Here is an 18,898-nt window from a genome sequence, read left to right as displayed (position 1 = left end):
CTTCAGCTCAAGGCTAGCTCTCTACCACTTGAGCCACAGCACCACTTCCAATTTTCTGGTGGTTAATTGGAGGTAAGAGACTCAGGGATTTTTCTGCCCAGACTAGCTTTGAACCTTGATCCACAAATCTCAGCCTCCTGAAGAGCTAGGATTATAAGCGAGAGCCACCAGCACCTAGCTTTAAGGCTCACTTTAAGTGAAGAGCATCTTTCTAGGGGAGGGGGAGTTCATTGAGTATGAGAGAATAAAAGGACTTCTCTGAGGTATCCAAGATGATCTAGTTCTTGATTTAAGTGGTCATGGAAGGGTATGCATATGCAAAAGTTATCATAACTGGGTACCAGTGGCTTACACCTGTAATCCTAGTTATTCAAGATGGTAAGTCCTAAGGATCATGGTTTGAAAGTACCCTAGGCAGTAAAGTCCATGAGATTCTTACCTCCAACTAACCACCAAAAAGCTAGAAGTGGAGCTGTGACTCAAGTGGGAGAACGCCAGTCTTGAGCAAAAAAGTTAAGGGACAATTTTCAAGTCCGGAGTTCAAGCCCCAAGGCTAGCAAAAAAAAACAAAAAACAAAAAAAACCACAAACGAACAAAATCCAAGTCCTAAAAGCAATGAGTGACTCCTCAAACCCCCACCCCAGTAGATATGAATACATCAAGTATTCAGATTTTTTTTCAGCAGGGTCCTGATATATAACCCAAGCTGGTCCCAAACTTGTGGTACCTCTGCCTCAGGTCTTTTTTTTTTTTTTTTTTAAAGAGATTGGTATAGTGGGATTAAATTTTTTTTTCCTTTATTGTCAAAGTTTGATACAGAAGGGTTACAAATTCATATGAAAGGCAGTGAGTACATTTCTTGTTCTACTTGTTACCTCCTCCCTCATTTCTCCCCCTCTCCCCAGCCTCAGGTATTGAGTGCTAGGATTAGAGATGTGTACCACAGACCTAGCTTAATACCTAGATTTTAATTTTTTAATTCTATTTTCTAATAAACAGAATTGAGTCTTATAGAAATGGTTGATTCGAGGCTAGGAAAAGATGTATATAAGGTGAACCTGGAATAAATTTCAGAGCCAGAGGTGTTAAATACACCCACAATGATGATGGAAATGTCAAATGGACCAAGGAACTAACTGAAAGAGCTGCCAATAGAACAATATTTGCAATAAAATAAGTGGTATAGGATTACAACCCAAAACATTAAATGAATATACTGATATAAATAGATTATATGAATAAACAAATGAAGAATAAAAATGTGTGTGAATAATTTATGAACATGCTCCTCTCAAAATAATCAACCAAAAGTTTCTGCTCTTTACATGTAGACACACAGAGTTACTTCCTTCCAAAATGTGCAGGAAGGAAGAAAAGAAGTAACTGCATAATGTAGAAACCAGAGAGGTGACCAAGGTGAATATTAACAAGTATAAACCACAGTGACAGTAAGAACTCTTAATATGGCATGATAACAATGACACTTTATATCTTCCTCCACCAAATCCCTGAAGACAAAGCCCAAATAAGGGATAATTTATGCACACCAATTTCTTGTGATCTATCTACCTCCACTAAATGTTAGTTCCTAAAGACCACACTATGCCTTATCCTAATCATACCCTCTATCACCAGTATCTAGCAGAAAATGATGTGGCTTCAAAAGTAATCTTGTAAAGACTTCTGAATTCTCACATGTGAAACTTCTCTGAGTTTTTTTTTTACATGAGCTTTATACAGAGTAAATATCTCCTCATGATAAAATGAATTTGAGCACTTTATTCTCTATTCTAGGGACAGGACTCAACATGGGATTGAAGTCACACTCCAGGGGACTGGAAGCATAGCTCACTGAGAGAGTAATTTAGCATGCACAAAGCACCAAGTTCAATTCCAAGCACATGTGTATTAGGCAACTTTAGGCAACAATGTTCTGAATGCTCTGAATGTTTCCTCTCATACAAATGGGAATAAAAGTACCCTATTCACTTTGAGGTTCCTGCCAGAGAAGAGAAAGAAGACACACCTCTGCATGATGAAAACCAGCCAGTGAGTGGACTTCCTGCCCACTGTCTGTACTCCCAATTGTCTTTGTGGGGCTGGAAGCATGGCTCAATTGGTAGAGCACCAGCCAATGCACAAAGTGTCATAAGGAATTCGAGTCCCAATATCACAACAACAAAATTTTAAAAAGGAAAGGAAAGCTCTTTATGCCTTAAACCTTCTTGAAACAAGAGATCTCAGATGGAGAGTGGCATCTTGCCATCTTCAGGGCCATCTTTAAATAAACCTATTTCTCTTCCACCAAATCAAAACAAAAAGAAAAAGTACCTAGTTCATATAATTGTGAGACCAATTACATACAAAGGTTTTAGATTCGTGCCTAACACAGTACAAATAATTCATTAAATGTGAGCCAATAACAAAGACAGAAAAATATAAATAATAACCCTTGGCAATCAATGCTAAAATTTAAAAACAATGGCTCAGCTCCATTCTGAGCTTCTTGAGGGACCTGTAAATGCTTCTTTATTACACAGTACACAGTATAATGCCTAACTCACAACAGACACTTAGTACATGTTTATGGATAGGAAAAGACTTCTCTTTTAAAAGAAATAGTCTAAGAGGGACTGGTAATGTGACTTAGTGGTAGAGTGCTTGCCTACCATGCACAAAGCCCTGGGTTCGATTCCTCAGTACCACACAAACAGAAAAAAAAAAAAGCTGATGAGGTGCTGTGGCTCAAGTAGTAGAGTGCTAGCCTTCAACAAAAGAAGCTCAGAGTCAGTGCCCAGGCCCTGAGTTCAAGCCTCAGGACTGGCAAAAAAAAAAAAAAGAGAGAGAGAGAGAAAGAAATGGTATAAGAAGTGAAGACAATAGCCAAAATTTGGAAACAACCCAGATGCCCCTCCACAGATGAATGGATCCAAAAAATATGGTACTTATACACAATGGAATACTACATAGCGATTAGGAATGGTGAAATATTGTTATTCGCAGGGAAATGGTCAGAACTCGAACAAATAATGTTGAGTGAGACAAGCCTAGAACACAGAAAACAAAGGGGCATGATCTCCCTGATATATGACTGTTAACAAAGGGAGACGGAGAGACAGTAGAGACCAAGTCTGTGAACACTGTATATGTGCTTGATACATTGTATATTGCATATGGGTCTACCTGACCTACACAAGGGATGGAAAAACAGGTTGTAAGATATCACAAGAAATGTACACACTGCCCTACTATGTAACTGCACCCTCTTTGCACAACACCTTGTAAAAAAAAATTTATGTTCAATTAATAATAAAAAAAAATTTTTTTAAAATAAAAAAAAAAAAGAAGTGAAGAGGTTGGGCTGGGGATATGGCCTAGGGGCAAGAGTGCTTGCCTCGTATACATGAGGCCCTGGGTTCAATTCCCCAGCACCACATATACAGAAAACAGCCAGAAGTGGCGCTGTGGCTCAAGTGGCAGAGTGCTAGCCTTGAGCAAAAAGAAGCCAGGGACAGTGCTCAGGCCCTGAGTCCAAGCCCCAGGACTGGCAAAAAAAAAAAAAAGAAGTGAAGAGGTATGACCTAGCTAGATAGATACTCAAGACATGATCTTACAAATAATTCTAGTGAAAAACAGAAAAGAATGTGAAGACATTACAAAATGCAAAATGTTTTAATCCTTTGTAGATGAAATCAAAGAAAACTATGATCAACTTCAATGGAAACACAGTAATGGAAATGTGCCAAAAGACTGGAAAGCAATACACCGAAGGAGCTTTTTCACTGTGTCCATACCAAGAACAGCAAAGGCCAGCTTACTGCTTGGGACAGATGGCGCACTCCTGACAGATGACAAGAAGAAAGTGGGGAGGCATCACGCAGAACAAACAGCTTGCATTCTATCTTCTGAGCATCTTTACTAAGAAACTATAGCCAGTTCATCTACACAAGTCTGTAAGTAAGCACAGCAGGCAGGACAACCCCTCTCTACAGAGAAGCAAGAGGAAAGGACACTAAAGTTTGCTCTCAAGTAAAAGTAACTTTAAAATTAGATTTTTGTGTGTGTGTGACAAGTTCTTATTATGTAGCCCAGCACTTGCTATGTAGCTTCACTGAACTCACAAGACTCCTGCTTTCTCTTCTATGTACTGGGATTACAAGCATGAACCACCACACCCAATTTGAAACATGCATTCTTATCAATATTCCACAGTGTGCTTGGTGAGCACTTGCCTATTATGCACTCCCTGGGCTTAATCCCCATCAGAGGGGGGCAGAAAGAGAGGAGCAGAGGGGAGGGGAAAGGATAGAGGGAGGGGGGCAAAGGAAGGAGGAGGGGGAAGGTAAAGGAGAGGAGGAGGGGGAGAGGGGAGGAGGGGAAAGAGAAAGGAGAACAGAGAAGAAAGGAGAGGAAGGTTGGTCAGAGGGTAATGCATATATTAAGGTCAAATACTGGTCGGGGCTGGTGGCTCATGCCTATAATCCTAGCTACACACAGGAGGCTGAGATCTGACAATCCCCATTCAAAGCCTGGGCAGCAAAGTCCTTGAGACACTTATCTCCAATTAATTCCCAGAAAAATAGAAGTGTTGCTGTGTGGCTCAAGGGTTAGAGTACTTGCTTTGAATAAAAAGAGCTCAGGACAGTGCCCAGGCGTGGAGTTCAAGCCCCACAACTACTATTTCATAAAATTTGAGCTTCAGTTAAATTTGGGTGTAAAAAAGGCAGGCACCATACTAGATTTAAAATACATTCTTATTCTTTTCTTAGATAGTACTGAAGATTGAACTCAATACTTGATGCTTACTAGGCAAGAGCCAGTTAAGCCATATCATCAGTTCAAAATTACTTTCCTTAGCTGGGCACCAGTAGCTCACACCTGTAATCCTAGCCATTCAGGACGCTGAGATCTGAGGATCGAGGTTCAAAGTGAGCCTAGGCAGGAAAGTCCATGAGACTCTTATCTCCAATTAACCACCAGAAAATGGGAAGTGGTAATGTGGCTCAAATAGTAGAGTGCTAGCCTTGAACAAAGAGAGCTCAGAAACAGTGCCCAAGCCCTGAGTTTAGGCCCCATGGGAAAAAAAAAATCAAATGATAGCTGAGCATAGATGGTTGACACCTGTAATCCTAGCTACTGAGTAATTTGAAGCCAGCCTGGGCAGGAAAGTCTTTGAGACTCTTAATACAATAAACTACCAAAAAAGCCAGAAGTGGAGCTATGGCTCAAGTGGTAGAGCACTAGCCCTGAGCACAAGGGTAATAGTACCTAGGCTCTAACTTTGAGCCCCAGGACCAGCTCCGCCCCCCCCCCCAAAATAAAAGTAAGCTATAAAAAGGAAACAGGGCTGGGAATATGGCCTAGTTGAAAGAGTGCTTGCCTTGTATACATGAGGCCCTGGGTTCGATTCCCCAGCACTACATATACAGAAAACGGCCAGAAGTGGCGCTGTGGCTCAAGTGGCAGAGTGCTAGCCTTGAGCAAAAAGAAGCCAGGGACAGTGCTCAGGCCCTGAGTCCAAGCCCCAGGACTGGCAAAAAAAAAAAAAAAGGGAAACATGTTTCTCACAATTAAGGCTTCCTTCCCACGGCCCTCTCAAACCATTCTTTTTAAAAGTTGTAAAATCTGGGCTGGGAACATGGCCTAGTGGCAAGAGTGCTTGACTCGTATACATGAAGCCCTGGGTTCGATTCCCCAGCACCACATATATAGAAAATGGCCAAAAGTAGTGCTGTGGCTCAAGTGGCAGAGTGCTAGCCTTGAGCAAAGAGAAGCCAGGGACAGTGCTTAGGCCCTGAGTTCAAGGCCCAGGACTGGCAAAAAAAAAAAAAAGTTGTAAAATCTTTTTACTGTTTATAAGGTCAATGTTTTTAGGTTATACAATTTCCAGTTCTGATTTTCAAAACAATAGTTTCTGTGCTGGGAATGTGGCTTAGTGGTAGAGTGCTTGCCTAGCATACATGAAGTCCTAGTTTCAATTCCTCAGTACCATATAAACAGAAAAAGCTCAAAGTGGCACTGTGGCTCAAGTGGTAGAGTGCTATCCTTGAGCAAAGCAAAGCTCAGGGACAGTGCCCAGGTCAAGTTCAAGCCCCAGGATTGGCAAAAAAAAAAAAAAAAAAAAATAGTTTCCTATCCCCAGGTTTCCAGTGCTGGCAGTGCATCAGGGACCTCCCCTGTGGATTCTTCTATATAATTCATTTTTAAGTTAAGGCCCAAAAGGTATGGATAGAAGCTATTCAACAGTCTCTTCCCTGTCTCTGGCTCTCAATACCCTTTAGAAAAATTTATTGTTATTATAAAGGTGATGTAGAAAGGGAATATAGTTACATAAGTCAGGTAAAGAATACTTTTTTTTGGACAATGTCATCCCTTCCTTTTCTCTCCCCATTTTTTTTTTGTTTTGTTTTTTTGCCAGTCCTGGGCCTTGGACTCAGGGCCTGAGCACTGTCCCTGGCTTCTTTTTGCTCAAGGCTAGCACTCTACCACTTGAGCCACAGCACCACTTCTGGCATATATATGCGCTGGGGAATTGAACCCAGGGCTTCATGTATACGAGGCAAACGCTTTTGCCACTAGGCCATATCCCCAGCCCTCTCTCCCCCATCCCATACCCAAGTTGTACAGTTCATTTTCTTTTTTTTTTTTTTTTTGGCCAGTCCTGGGCCTTGGACTCAGGGCCTGAGCACTGTCCCTGGCTTCCTTTTGCTCAAGGCTAGCACTCTGCCACTTGAGCCACAGCGCCACTTCTGGCCATTTTCTGTATATGTGGTGCTGGGGAATCGAACCCAGGGCCTCATGTATACGAGGCAAGCTCTCTTGCCACTAGGCCATATCCCCAGCCCTCTCTCCCCAGTTTCATCTCCCATCCCACCCCCAAGTTGTACAGTTCATTTTCAACATAGTGTCTAATGAGTAACACCACTATTGCATTTGTTCACCCCTTTGTTCCTCCATTTCTGTTTCCCCCTTACCCTCCCAAAAACAGATAAAAAAACAAAGACAAAAAGAAAACAAAAATAGCAACAAAGAAAAAAACTCTTGTTTCCATTTCCTGAAATTTATTTTGATAAATATTATTTTATATGATCAGATACACATAGGCATTGGACCTTTGTGTTCCTTCTCCTAAGAATATTCTCCTTTAGTCTTGCTGTATGTGAATGCTTAGAGTCCTGTATAATTTATCACGTCTATTTTAGATTTAGCTTCTGCATATGAGAGAACTGAGGCAGAATCTTGACTGGCAACAAAAATCACAATCCTCCTTCACGTCTCAATTTCCTAACTGGCGAAATAACAAGTGTACCACCACAACTGTAGGGTTTTTTTGTTGTTTGTTTAGTGCTGGTACTGGAGTTTCTACTTAGGGCCTTCATGCTCTTGCTAAGCTTTTTCACGCACAGCTGGTGCTCTACCATTTAAGCCATGCCACCAGTTTTAGCTCTTTAGTGGTTAGTGGAGATAATTATGTGCCTGGGGCGGCTCCAAACCTTAATCGTCAGCTCTCAGTGTCTTGAATAGCTAGAATTATAGGCATGAACCACAATGCTTTAGTTTTTAAAACAATTGCCCATATACTCTATTATTTAACTCTCAAAAAAAAATTCCATGAAGGCAATATTACCAGTATCTACATCTATAGATGAAGACAACTTGCAAAGTAACTACCAACCAGACATCAAAAGTAGGCAGTAGATCAAACAGCCACATCCCTCAGCTCCTATATCAAATAGCTCTTACAGAGCATTAATGTATACTGAGTATACATTAGCCATACCAATCACACCCAGGAAAAAGGAGGGACTACACACAACACAGGAAAATTTTCCCTTCTGATCTTTCTCTCCTCTTTTCTTCCAGACAGGCAGCCAAGAGCAAGAAGACTGCCACTGTTAATTCTTCCCTTCCTTGTGGAAACATTTCTTTTTCCCCTAATTCCTTCAGATGAACAGACAAAAAGGGAACAAGTATAACCAGAAAGTCAAAGGATGCCCCTACACAAACACACATACACACACAGAGAGAAAAAGAACATTCCCATGTTCTAAACTTAAGCTGGAAAACACCACAGAAAATCCTAGTCTACCATTCTTTATCACTTCTGACAACAACCTTTAGTTAACAAAAAAATGTAAAAGTACCAGTTTTTTAAACGGTCCCGTGCTTCCAACTGGGCTCCCACTTCAAAGCTGATTCCTCGTCTGTTAGGTGGATGCTTTGTCATTTTCAGTCATCAACAGTCATCAACCGGGCTGCCTTTATTCTCCTGAAAGAGCCAATTAAATATTTATGAAACTTAGGCAAAGTCTGCCCAGAGTATAGCAGCACTCACTACATGTAAGAAACCGGCATTCAAAACACAAAGCTCCATGAACCCTGTCAGCATCTTCTCTTTTACTCCTGCACTTCTTCTAACACAGGAGTCCCTGCACTGGTTCCCTGTCCTTTTATGGCTCATTCTCTATCATGTCAAAACCTGTGGTTTCTAGAAATGCAGGGGGCCCTCCCTTGAGGATGCTTACCAGGGACTCATTTATGAGAAGCACCCCATCAGAATTTCAAAAGAAAACAAGTTGCTCTATGGTTAAATTCAATCCTTTGTTGATACTTCCAACAAATATTTACTCAGACCCTACTGAGAAAAAGTCAGAACCAAAAGAGACACAACACAGTTCCTGCCCTCAAGTAGCCTTCAGACAAAAATTTAGCCAATAAACAATAACAACTGCAAGCTGTAACGAAAGCAAAGGAAGAAACAAAAGCTGAGATACTAGCCAGGTGATGCATACCTATATTATCAGTTACTTGGGAAGCTTTGGCAGAAAAGATGTGCAGCCTGGGCAACACAACAAGACCCCAGCTCAACAAAACAGAGACACAGATATCTGGCCCTACTTTCAAAAGGCTGGAAAGTTCTACAGCTCAGTGGTAGAGCACCTGCATAGCACATGTACACAGCTAGGTTCCACAGCCAACTCCCAGCACTGTAAAACAAGGAAGGGGGTGCGTTGGGGGGAGGGGGCAAAGCCCATGGCTAACACCTGTAATCCTAACTACTCAGGAGGCTGAAATCTGAGGATTACACTTCAAAGCCAGTACAGGCAGGAAAGGCTGTGAGACTTATCTCCAATTAAGCACTAAAAAGCCAGAACTGGAGCAATGGCTCAAGTGGTAAAGCATTAGCCTTGAACAAAAAGCTCAGGGGGCTGGGAATGTGGCTTAGTGGTAGAGTGCTTGCCTAGCATGCATGAAGCCCTAGGTTCTATTCCTTAGTATCACATAAACAGACTAAGCCAGAAGTGGTGTTGTGGCTCAAGTGGTAGAGCATTAGCTTACTTTATTCTTATCCATTCAAAATTTCTACTTCTTGAGTCCCTTCCCAGTAATTGTCTGTTTTTTCTTTCAGTTTTCCATTTTACTAACATGAAAAAGTACAATATAAAATATTTCCATTCCTCTAACTGCCTTTGAATGTGAAGCCATCATTTATAACTAAGCAAAATCAGGTGGGAATGTGATTTAGTGGCATAGTACTTGCCTAGCATGCACGAAGCCCTGGGTTTGATTCCTCAGTACCAATACACAGAAAAAGCCAGAAATGGCGCTGTGGGGCTGGGAATATGGCCTAGTAGTAAAGTGCTCACCTCATATACATGAAGCCCTGGGTTCAATTCCTCAGCACCACATTTATAGAAAAAAGCTGGAAGTGGCGCTGTGGCTCAAGAGGTAGAGTGCTAGCCTTGAACAAAAAGAAGCCAGGGACAATGCTCAGGCCCGGAGTCCACACCCCAGGACTGGCAACAAAAACAAAACAAACAAACAGAAATGGCGCTGTGACTCAAGTGGTAGAGCACTAGCCTTGAGTAAAAGAAGCTCAAGGACAGTGCTCAGGCCCTGAGTTCAAGCCCCAAAACTGACAAAAAAAACTAAAACTAAGCAGTCTCACCCCGATGTGTATTTAAGCTCTTTTTTGTAATCAAGCCTGTGGACACTCAGAAGTGTGGCCATTTATGATCAAAGTATAGTAAAATTATTTTCCTTTTGCAGAAAACAAAATGTACTGAATTACGTCATTTATGTAAAAAGTGGTCTCCATGAGAAAAGTTTCTGGGTTCACTTAACTTCTGTGAAGTTGCAAACATAATCCAAGGGTCCAGTGGTAAACTTTTGATGGAAATGTAGCCACTCTGAGGTCTCAGGCACTAAAACAACCTACAGTACCAAAGCAATGCTTTTCTTTTCTTTTTTTTTTTCAGCCCAAGAGCTCATAGTAAAGAAAATATAGTATGGGCTGGGCGTTGTGGAGTATATAATGCTACTTGTGTGAAGCTGAGGAAAAAGAATGGAATTTGAGGCCAGCCTGATCTACAAAGGAAGATTATCTTCAGAAAAATAAAAACCCTTTCTAAAAGGCTGATGCCGAGAAGGAAATCAAATTGGAGCACAAATAGTTGCCAGTTATAACTAAGGATGCTGAATTATAAAAAAAAAACTGCAAAGTTTTAGTAGCAGAAGTGTTTCACGATATGGACTCTGAGAACAGTGGCTTTATTTAACACTCTCCAAGAAATCAAAGATATCAACTCTGACATGTTAAGTATAATCAGTAAGAAGTTCTTCATTTGTGCTTGCCCAAAATACCAAGTCAAATCATTTACCTTTTACATATGACCTGATACATACCAAGCAATATTCATTTTATTGTTTGTTTCTTTTTTTTGGCCAGTCCTGGGCCTTGGACTCAGGGCCTGAGCACTGTCCCTGGCTTCCTTTTGCTCAAGGCTAGCACTCTGCCACTTGAGCCACAGCGCCACTTCTGGCCGTTTTCTGTATATGTGGTGCTGGGGAATTGAACCCAGGGCCTCATGTATACAAGGCAATCTCTCTTGCCACTAGGCCATATCCCCAGCCCCTGTTTGTATGTTTCTTGAGATAGGGTCTCATTGTGTAGCCAGGCTGGTTTCCAATTCTCTGCCTCTGCCTCCAAGAATTGGTATAACTGTCCTGGCTCAACTATGTCCAGCCTAAGTAATATGATATTCCAATCAATAGTTCATCAGATTACATACATGTAAATGTAATACAAAGGCAAGGCATGTAGCTCAGGAGCGGAACAACTGCCAACAGTCAGTCACCAGGCCCAATTTGATCCCCAGCACCTCAAAAAAAAAAAGGTTCTGGTAACACTCCTATAATCCTACTTACTCAGAAGAAGGATATGTCAGGGTTTTGATTGAAAGCCAGCCTGGGGCCGGGGCCCTACTCAGGCTGAGATATGAAGATCAGGATTCTGGCCCAGGCAGGAAAGCCCAGAGATTCATCTCCAATTAACCACCAGAAAACGGGAAGTGGCTTTGTGGCTCAAAGTGGTAGAGTAAGCTGGGAATATGGTATAGTGGCAAGAGTGCTTGCCTTGTAAATGTGAAGCCCAGGGTTCGATTCCTCAGCACCACATATATAGAAAACAGCCAGAAGTGGTGCTGTGGCTCAAGTGGCAGAGTGCTAGCCTTAAGCAAAAAGAAGCCAGGGACAGTGCTCAGGCCCGGAGTCCAAGCCCCAGGACTGGCAAAATAAAAAAGGTGGTAGAGTGCTATAGAGCAGAAAGAGCTCAGGAACAATGCTCAGGCTCTGAATTCAAGTCCCACAACCAACAACAAAGCCAACCTGGCAGAAAGGACCACAGACTCCTTAATGGGAGGAGGGAGGAAGAGAGGAGCTAGCTAGCCTAGAGGTATGGTTCGAGTAACAGAGCACCAGCTATGGTCAAAAGGGCCAAGTAAATGCTTGAAGTCCTGAGTTCAAGTTCTAGTGACAAATTTTTTAAAAAGGAAAGGGAAAATAAGGGGGCTGGGAATGTGGTTTAGTGGTAGAGTGCTTGCCAAGTATGCATGAGGCCCTTAGTTGCATTCCTCAGTACTGTATAAACTGAAAAAACCAGAAGTAGCTCTGTGGCTCAAGTGGTAGAGTGCTAGCCTTGAGCAAAAAGAAGCCAGGAACAGTGCTCAGGTCCTGAGTTCAAGGCCCAAGGCTGGCAAAAAAAAAAAGGCGGGGTGGGGGGGGAAGGTGATACTTGTGTCTATCTCTAAGCAGTAGCTGTGGAGATTAAATGAGCTAATCCACTTAAAGAACACAAGGCTAGTATAAAGCGTAGCCATTAATAGTTGTATTACTGCAAATAAGGAAATTAGACAAAGTACACTGGTTGAAATTCAGGTGCTAAGTGATCAGTTCCAGGACAGAAGTCCACACCTGACTGATTTCTTTTACTAAAATACAGCAATAGAGCCAGATTCCTATGGCTCATGACTATAATCATAGCTATTCAGGAGACTAGGATTTGAAGACAGAATTTCAAAGCCAATTGGAGCAGACAATACCAAGAGATTCTTCTATCCAACTAACCTGCAGAAAGTTATAAATGTAAGCCAAGACTCAAATGAAAGTGCCAGCATGAGCAAAAAAGCAGAACTAGATCTCAACGCCCTGAGTTCAAGTCCCAATACCAAAAAAAAAAAAAAAGAAAGAAAGAAAGTAAAACCAGGCGCCAGTGGCTCACGTTTGTAAACCTAGCTAATCAGGAGGCTGACATCTGAGGATCAAGGTTCAAAGTCAGCCCAGGAAGGAAAAGTGCATGAGACGCTTATCTCCAATTAACCACCAGAAAACCAGAAGTGGTGCTGTGGCTCAAGTGGTAGGGCACTAGCCTTGAGCTGCAGAGCTCAGGGACAACACCCAGGCCCAGAGTTAAATCCCCAGGACCAAAGGGAAAAAAAAGTAACTAAGGAGTAAATGCAAGAATTTTTTTAAAGGAACTTAGAAAAAAAAATAAGAAGTACAATTTTACTACTTGTACTTAGTTTTGGTTTTTTTTGTTTGTTTTTTTGGCCAGTCCTGGGGCTTGGACTCAGGGCCTGAGCACTGTCCCTGGCTTCTTTTTGCTCAAGGCTAGCACTCTGCCACTTGAGCCACAGCGCCACTTCTGGCCATTTTCTTTATATGTGGTGCTGGGGAATCGAACCCAGGGCCTCATGTATATGAGACAGGCACTCTTGCCACTAGGCCATATCCCCAGCCTGTACTTAGTTTTTTTAAACACAAATAATTTTAACTTATCTATTCTCCAGAGCTTTAGTTTTTTATTCCAAAAATCCTCAGCTTTCAGAATGAAAAGTCTGTTCAATATGGACATGGGAAATTTCTCAAGAGAAAAAAGTCTGATGCAATCTGTATTCCTGTAGGATTCCACTATCAAGATTTTGGCAAGAGTTCAAATTACTCCTTTACATCCAAATTTCCCCAAAGAGGAGCCCACTGCTCCACAGACAGAAAGCCTAGTTTATTTCCTTAAATACAGTATTCAATGTCCCCTACTTCCATGATAATGAAAGCTTTAATATACACTGAATAGCACAGTTCAAAGAGCACTTTCACAAACAAGAAACTGGGAGAAACCAAATGTGCAACACATAACATGAACAGCTAATTTCCTTTATTAACAGAGACATAAAGATCTTTTTTGTGCAAGGACAAAAAAAGTCACTCATCCCAATGTGGACAAAGTATAAGAATTGTCACATTGGGGCTGGGGATATAGCCTAGTGGCAAGAGTGCCTGCCTCGGATACACGAGGCCCTAGGTTCGATTCCCCAGCACCACATATACAGAAAACGGCCAGAAGCGGCGCTGTGGCTCAAGTGGCAGAGTGCTAGCCTTGAGCAGGAAGAAGCCAGGGACAGTGCTCAGGCCCTGAGTCCAAGGCCCAGGACTGGCCAAAAAAAAAAAAAAGAATTGTCACATTATGAGAGATGGGGAGATACAAAGGTCTAATTGGCATATGACACTATCATACCCACATAACTTCACCCTAAGTTAAACTGATACAGATCAAAATAATTTTTCATCCAGGTACCAGCGGCACATGCCAGTAATTTTAGCTACTTAGGAAGCTGAGATATGAAGAAAGAAGAGCAGTTCAAAGACAGCCCAGGCAGAAAACTCCAAATGACTAGTAAAATGCTAGACTAGAGCCATGGCTCAAATGGCATAACACCAAGCCAAGCAAACTTAGGATATGAGTTCAAACACCAGAACAGGAAAAAAAAAAAAATTAAATCACTTTTCAGTTTGGCAAAAAATGACCTGGAGGAACAGCACACACATTGTAATCCCAGCACTCAGAAAACCAAGGCAAGAGGATCAAGCGTTTCGGGCACTCTTATACTAACCATAAAGATGATAACACACTGTCAGTTCATTAAAAGTTTATTTCCTGGCTGGGAATGTGGCTTAGTGGTAGAGTGCTTGTCTAACATGAAGCCCTGGGTTCGATTCCTCAGTACCACATAAGCAGAAAAGGCCAGAAGAGGGGCTGTAGCTTAAGTGTTAGAGTGCTAGCCTTGAGCAAAAGGATGAGGGGCAGTGCCTAGGCCCTGAGTTCAAGTCCTAGAACTGGGGACAAAAAAAAGGATATTTCCTGCTGGGCACAGTGGCTCACGACTATAATCTTAGCTATTCAGGAGGGTGAGATTTGAAGATCACCTTTGAAACCAGCCCAGGCAGGAAAAGCCAAGAGACTTATCCCCAATAAACTATTTAGAAAAAGCTCAAAGCAGTGATGTGGCTCAAGTGGTAGAGTGCTACCTTTGACACAAAGAGGTTCAGTGATAGCCCCCAAGGCCTGAGTTCAGGCCTCAGGATTGGCGCAAAAAAAAAAAAAAAAAAAAGAATCTTATTAAAAGAACTATGGCTCATCCACATAACAGAATATTACAATACTTTTAAAAAGAATGTTAGAGCCGGGTGCTGATGGCTCATGCTTGTAATTCCAGCTACTTAAAAGGCTATCTGAGGATTGAAGTTCAAATCCAGATGAGGCAGAAAAGTCCATGAGAGTACATGATGTGGAAGCATGCATATAACTATCTTTTTGTTGTAGTGGTGGTGGTCAGGGGGCTTGAGCTCAGGCTCTGGGTACTGGAACTGAGCTTTTGCGCTCAAGACTAGGAGGGCTCTACCACTTGAAATACAGTACCACTTCTGATTTTCTGGTAGTTAATTGGAGCTAAGTGTTTCCTGGACATTCCTGCCCAGCTGGTTTTGAACCATGCCTGGCTTGTAACTATCTTTTTTTTTTTTTTTTTGCCAGTCCTGGGCCTTGAACTCAGGGCCTGAGCACTGTCTCTGGCTTCTTTTTGCTCAAGGCTAGCACTCTGCCACTTGAGCCACAGCGCCACTTCTGGCCATTTTCTATATATGTGGTGCTGGGGAATCGAACCCAGGGCTTCATGTATAGGAGGGATGCACTCTTGCCACTAGGCTATATAAATTCCCAGCCCTGTAACTATCTTTAATGTAAATTTTAAAAACCCATAAATACAGACATAGACCTAATTTGAGAACATGCATAAAATTTCTTTTGGTAGTAATGGTATTTGAGCTCAGGTCTTCATACCTACTTACTAAGCAGATAGATGTTCTACTACTTGAACTATTCATCCAGCCCTGAAATTACTTCCTGTGTGTGTGTTGGGGGGGAGGGGTGTTCTGGAGGTTGAACCTGGGTGTTGTTCCTTAGCTTTTTCACTCAATGCTGGCACTCTACCACTTGAGCCACATCTCTACTTCCAGCTCTCTTTGTGTGGTTAATTGGAGATGAGTCTCAAGGACTTTCTTTCCTAGGCTGTCTTTGAACTCGGATTCTCAGATTTTAGCCTAAGATTACAGGCATAAGCTAACAGCACCCATCTCGCACTACTTTTTTTTTTTTTAAGTCAGCAAGGATTATCTAGTTAGTCCAAACTTATTTTTATTGTGTTTCTGAGAATTGAATCCAGAGCATCATGTTGTTATGCCTAGATTTCAGTTCCCCAAAGACCACCAAGGAGCCAATTCCGATGCAAACGCATGAGATCTTTATTGCAAGCTCGAGCCTGGACTCTCAACCGTCACCAACACAGCAGATCTGGACTGGGAGCCCCAACCCTCAGATAGGTAGGGTTTTTATTGTGATTACAACAGGGGCAGGGTATTTCCAACTTGGCAGATACTTGATTGGATGGCATTTAGCAAGCAAGTTTTGTCCCATTTCTATCTATTTTGGCTTTGATAGCTGGAACTGGCCTTGGTATCAGGAACCGACAGCAGGTGGTCACATAGCACTGATGAGGGGGTTAGTGCAGGGGGTAGAGCAAGTTACAAATGGGTTAAGCAAACCATTTACAGAAGCAGAATTCTGCAGTCAGGATGACCTAGTACCAACTTTATTTTAACAATTGCCACCATGTTTTCCCATTACCACTAAGCAAGCTTGAACGGGCTAAAACAATCCAGTACTCAATCATAAGTAAACCAACCCAACAGTTACATGGCATTTCTACTAATATTATGGTTGTTTCTATAGTCTATGACTATGATCATTTTTTTTACTGTCCGTTACCATGGTTGCTACCTAGGTACAGAGGGGAACAAGGGCTCTCTATATTTTTAAATGCCAAACTACAAAAAACTAGTCTCACAGGTGGGGGTGCAGCCCTCTAGCATAGAGTCATCACCAGGGTTTAGAAGCTGTTATAATTTTAACACTAAAACTTATATTTAGTCACTTAGGTTCTCTGGTTAGTCCTTACAATGTATGCTTAAACACATATTCTACCACTGAACTACAAACTCAGCCAAGATAGTAAGACTTTATTTAGATTACTTCTTTATATTCCTTCTGCCTGAAACCATATTTTGTGCTGGTCCTGGGGCCTAATCATCTTCTTTTGCTCAAGGCTAGTCTACCACTTGAAACACAGCTACACTTCTGGCTTTTGGGTAATTAACTGGAGATAAGAGTCTCACAGGGCTGGGGATATGGCCTAGTGGTAAAGTGCTCATCTCGTATACATGAAGCCCTGAGTTCGATTCCTCAGCACCACGTATATATAGAAAAAGCAGGAAGTGGCACTGTGGCTCAAGTGGCAGAGTGCTAGCCTTGAGCAAAAAGAAGCCAGGGACAGTGCTCAAGGCCCTGAGTTCAAGCCCCAGGACTGGCAACAAAAACAAAAACAAACAAAGAGTCTTACAGACTTTCCTGCCAAGCTGGCTTTGAACTGAGATCTCAGACCTCAGCCTCCTGAGTGCCAGCCCCTCTCCACTTCCTCTTCACCTGCCTGAAACCATCACCTGGCTGTCAATCACCTGTGAGTCAGCAAAGGACCCCAGACTCTGAGGTCACTTCCTCATCTACTGAGGTCATTTTCTGACAGCCCTGGTCACACCTCTCTCCATCAGTGAGAGGTTCCCCAGGCTCTGAGATCAATTCCCTATCTGCTGTGGTCCCGCCTCCCATCTTTCCCTATATAATCTGACTCAACATGAGTCCTCTCCTCTTTTTCTCCTTTTCTTTCCCCTCTAACTCCCTGAACCACCATCTCCTGCAAGCCAGCAGTTTGCCCTCCTCCTTCCCCCCCCAATAAACTCTCTCTGCCTGAACCATGTGACAGTTTCCTTTCACCAAACCCTACACTGAGTAGTAGGATTACAGGCATGAACCATAGCACCTGGCTTCTGTAAGTTTTTTTTTCTATTATTATAAAGGTGATGTACAGAGGGGTTACAGTTATATAAGGCAAATAAAGAGTATATTTCTTTTTGGACAATGTCACCCCTTCCCTTGCTCTCCTGCAGTTTTTCTGTCTCTTACTTAAAAATTTTAATAGAAGAGTTTATTTTTATTAGTTTTTTAAATTAATTTTATTTTTTGTTTATATGTTACTAAGAAATCGGACCCAGGTCTCATGCATGTTAGGCAAGCACTCTACCACTAAGCCATATTCTTAGCCTAAAGCAAGAATTTCATGGGCTGGGAATATGGCTAGGTTCGATTCTTCAGCACCACATATACAGAAAACGGCCAGAAGTGGTGCTGTGGCTCAAGTGACAGTGTTAGCCTTGAGCAAAAAGAAGCCAGGGACAAAGCTCAGGCCCTGAGTTCACTAAATGTGATATTTCCACATTACAGAATAAACTGAAGTGATGAAGAACTAACAACTTTCAGAGCTCTTTTAAGGCAAGAGGCATCTCATAAAAAGTTACAAGAGCCAGGTGCTGGTGACATCTGTAATCCTAGCTACTTAGAAGGCTGAGATCTGAGGATCAAGGTTTGAAGTCTTGGCAGAAAAGTACCTATAAGACTATTATCTCCAATTAACCACTGAAAAACAGAAGTGGTGCTGTGGTTCAAAGTGGTAGAGCACTAGCCTTGAGCAAAAGAGTTCAGGGCCAGAGCTTGGGGCTTGAGTTAAAAAAAAAAAAAAGTAACAGGATTGGAGTTGGGGATTTAGCTCACTGGAAAAAACACCTGCCTAGCAAATGCAAAGCCCAGAGTTGAGTCCTCAGCTCTGAAATTTTAAAAAAGTAACAGGATTGTCTGACATTGTCCAAAAAGAACCGTACTCATTACCTGACTTATGAAATGGTAACCTCTCTGTATAACACTTCAGTAATTACAACTAATTTAAAAAACAAAAAGCCTAGCACCAGTGGCTCACACCTGTACTCTAGTTACTAAAGAGGGTGAGATCTGAGGATCGTGGTTCAAAGCCAGCCTGGGCAGGAAAGTCTGTGAGATTCTTACCTCCAGCTAACCACCAGAAAAGTATAAGTGACACTATGGCTCAAAGTGGTAGAGCACGAGCTAGCATTGAGCAAAAAAAACTCAGGGACAATCTCCAGGCCCTGAGTTCAAGCCCAATGACCAACAACAACAACAACAAAAAGTAACAGCAAGGGGCTGGGGATATAGCCTAGTGGCAAGAGTGCCTGCCTCGGATACACGAGGCCCTAGGTTCGATTCCCCAGCACCACATATACAGAAAACGGCCAGAAGCCGCGCTGTGGCTCAAATGGCAG

The 18,898-nt window shown here is 42.2% G+C and overlaps 1 protein-coding gene across 5 annotated transcripts in view; it reads right to left on the bottom strand.

Moving 5' to 3' along the window:
* Phf20 (PHD finger protein 20) overlaps positions 1 to 18,898 on the bottom strand; it is a 97,441-nt gene that overhangs the window by 61,428 nt on the left and 17,115 nt on the right. For all 5 annotated transcript variants that reach the window (XM_048349113.1, XM_048349112.1, XM_048349114.1 and 2 more), the window contains one exon: positions 8,146 to 8,270. In XM_048349113.1, the coding sequence (XP_048205070.1) occupies positions 8,146 to 8,228 (83 nt within the window). In that variant the 5' untranslated portion in view covers positions 8,229 to 8,270. The remainder of the gene's footprint in view (positions 1 to 8,145; positions 8,271 to 18,898) is intronic.

The sequence above is a fragment of the Perognathus longimembris genome, chromosome 6, assembly GCF_023159225.1.
Source record: "Perognathus longimembris pacificus isolate PPM17 chromosome 6, ASM2315922v1, whole genome shotgun sequence".
Lineage (NCBI taxonomy): Eukaryota > Metazoa > Chordata > Mammalia > Rodentia > Heteromyidae > Perognathus > Perognathus longimembris.
This window is presented reverse-complemented; position numbering and strand designations above follow the sequence as displayed.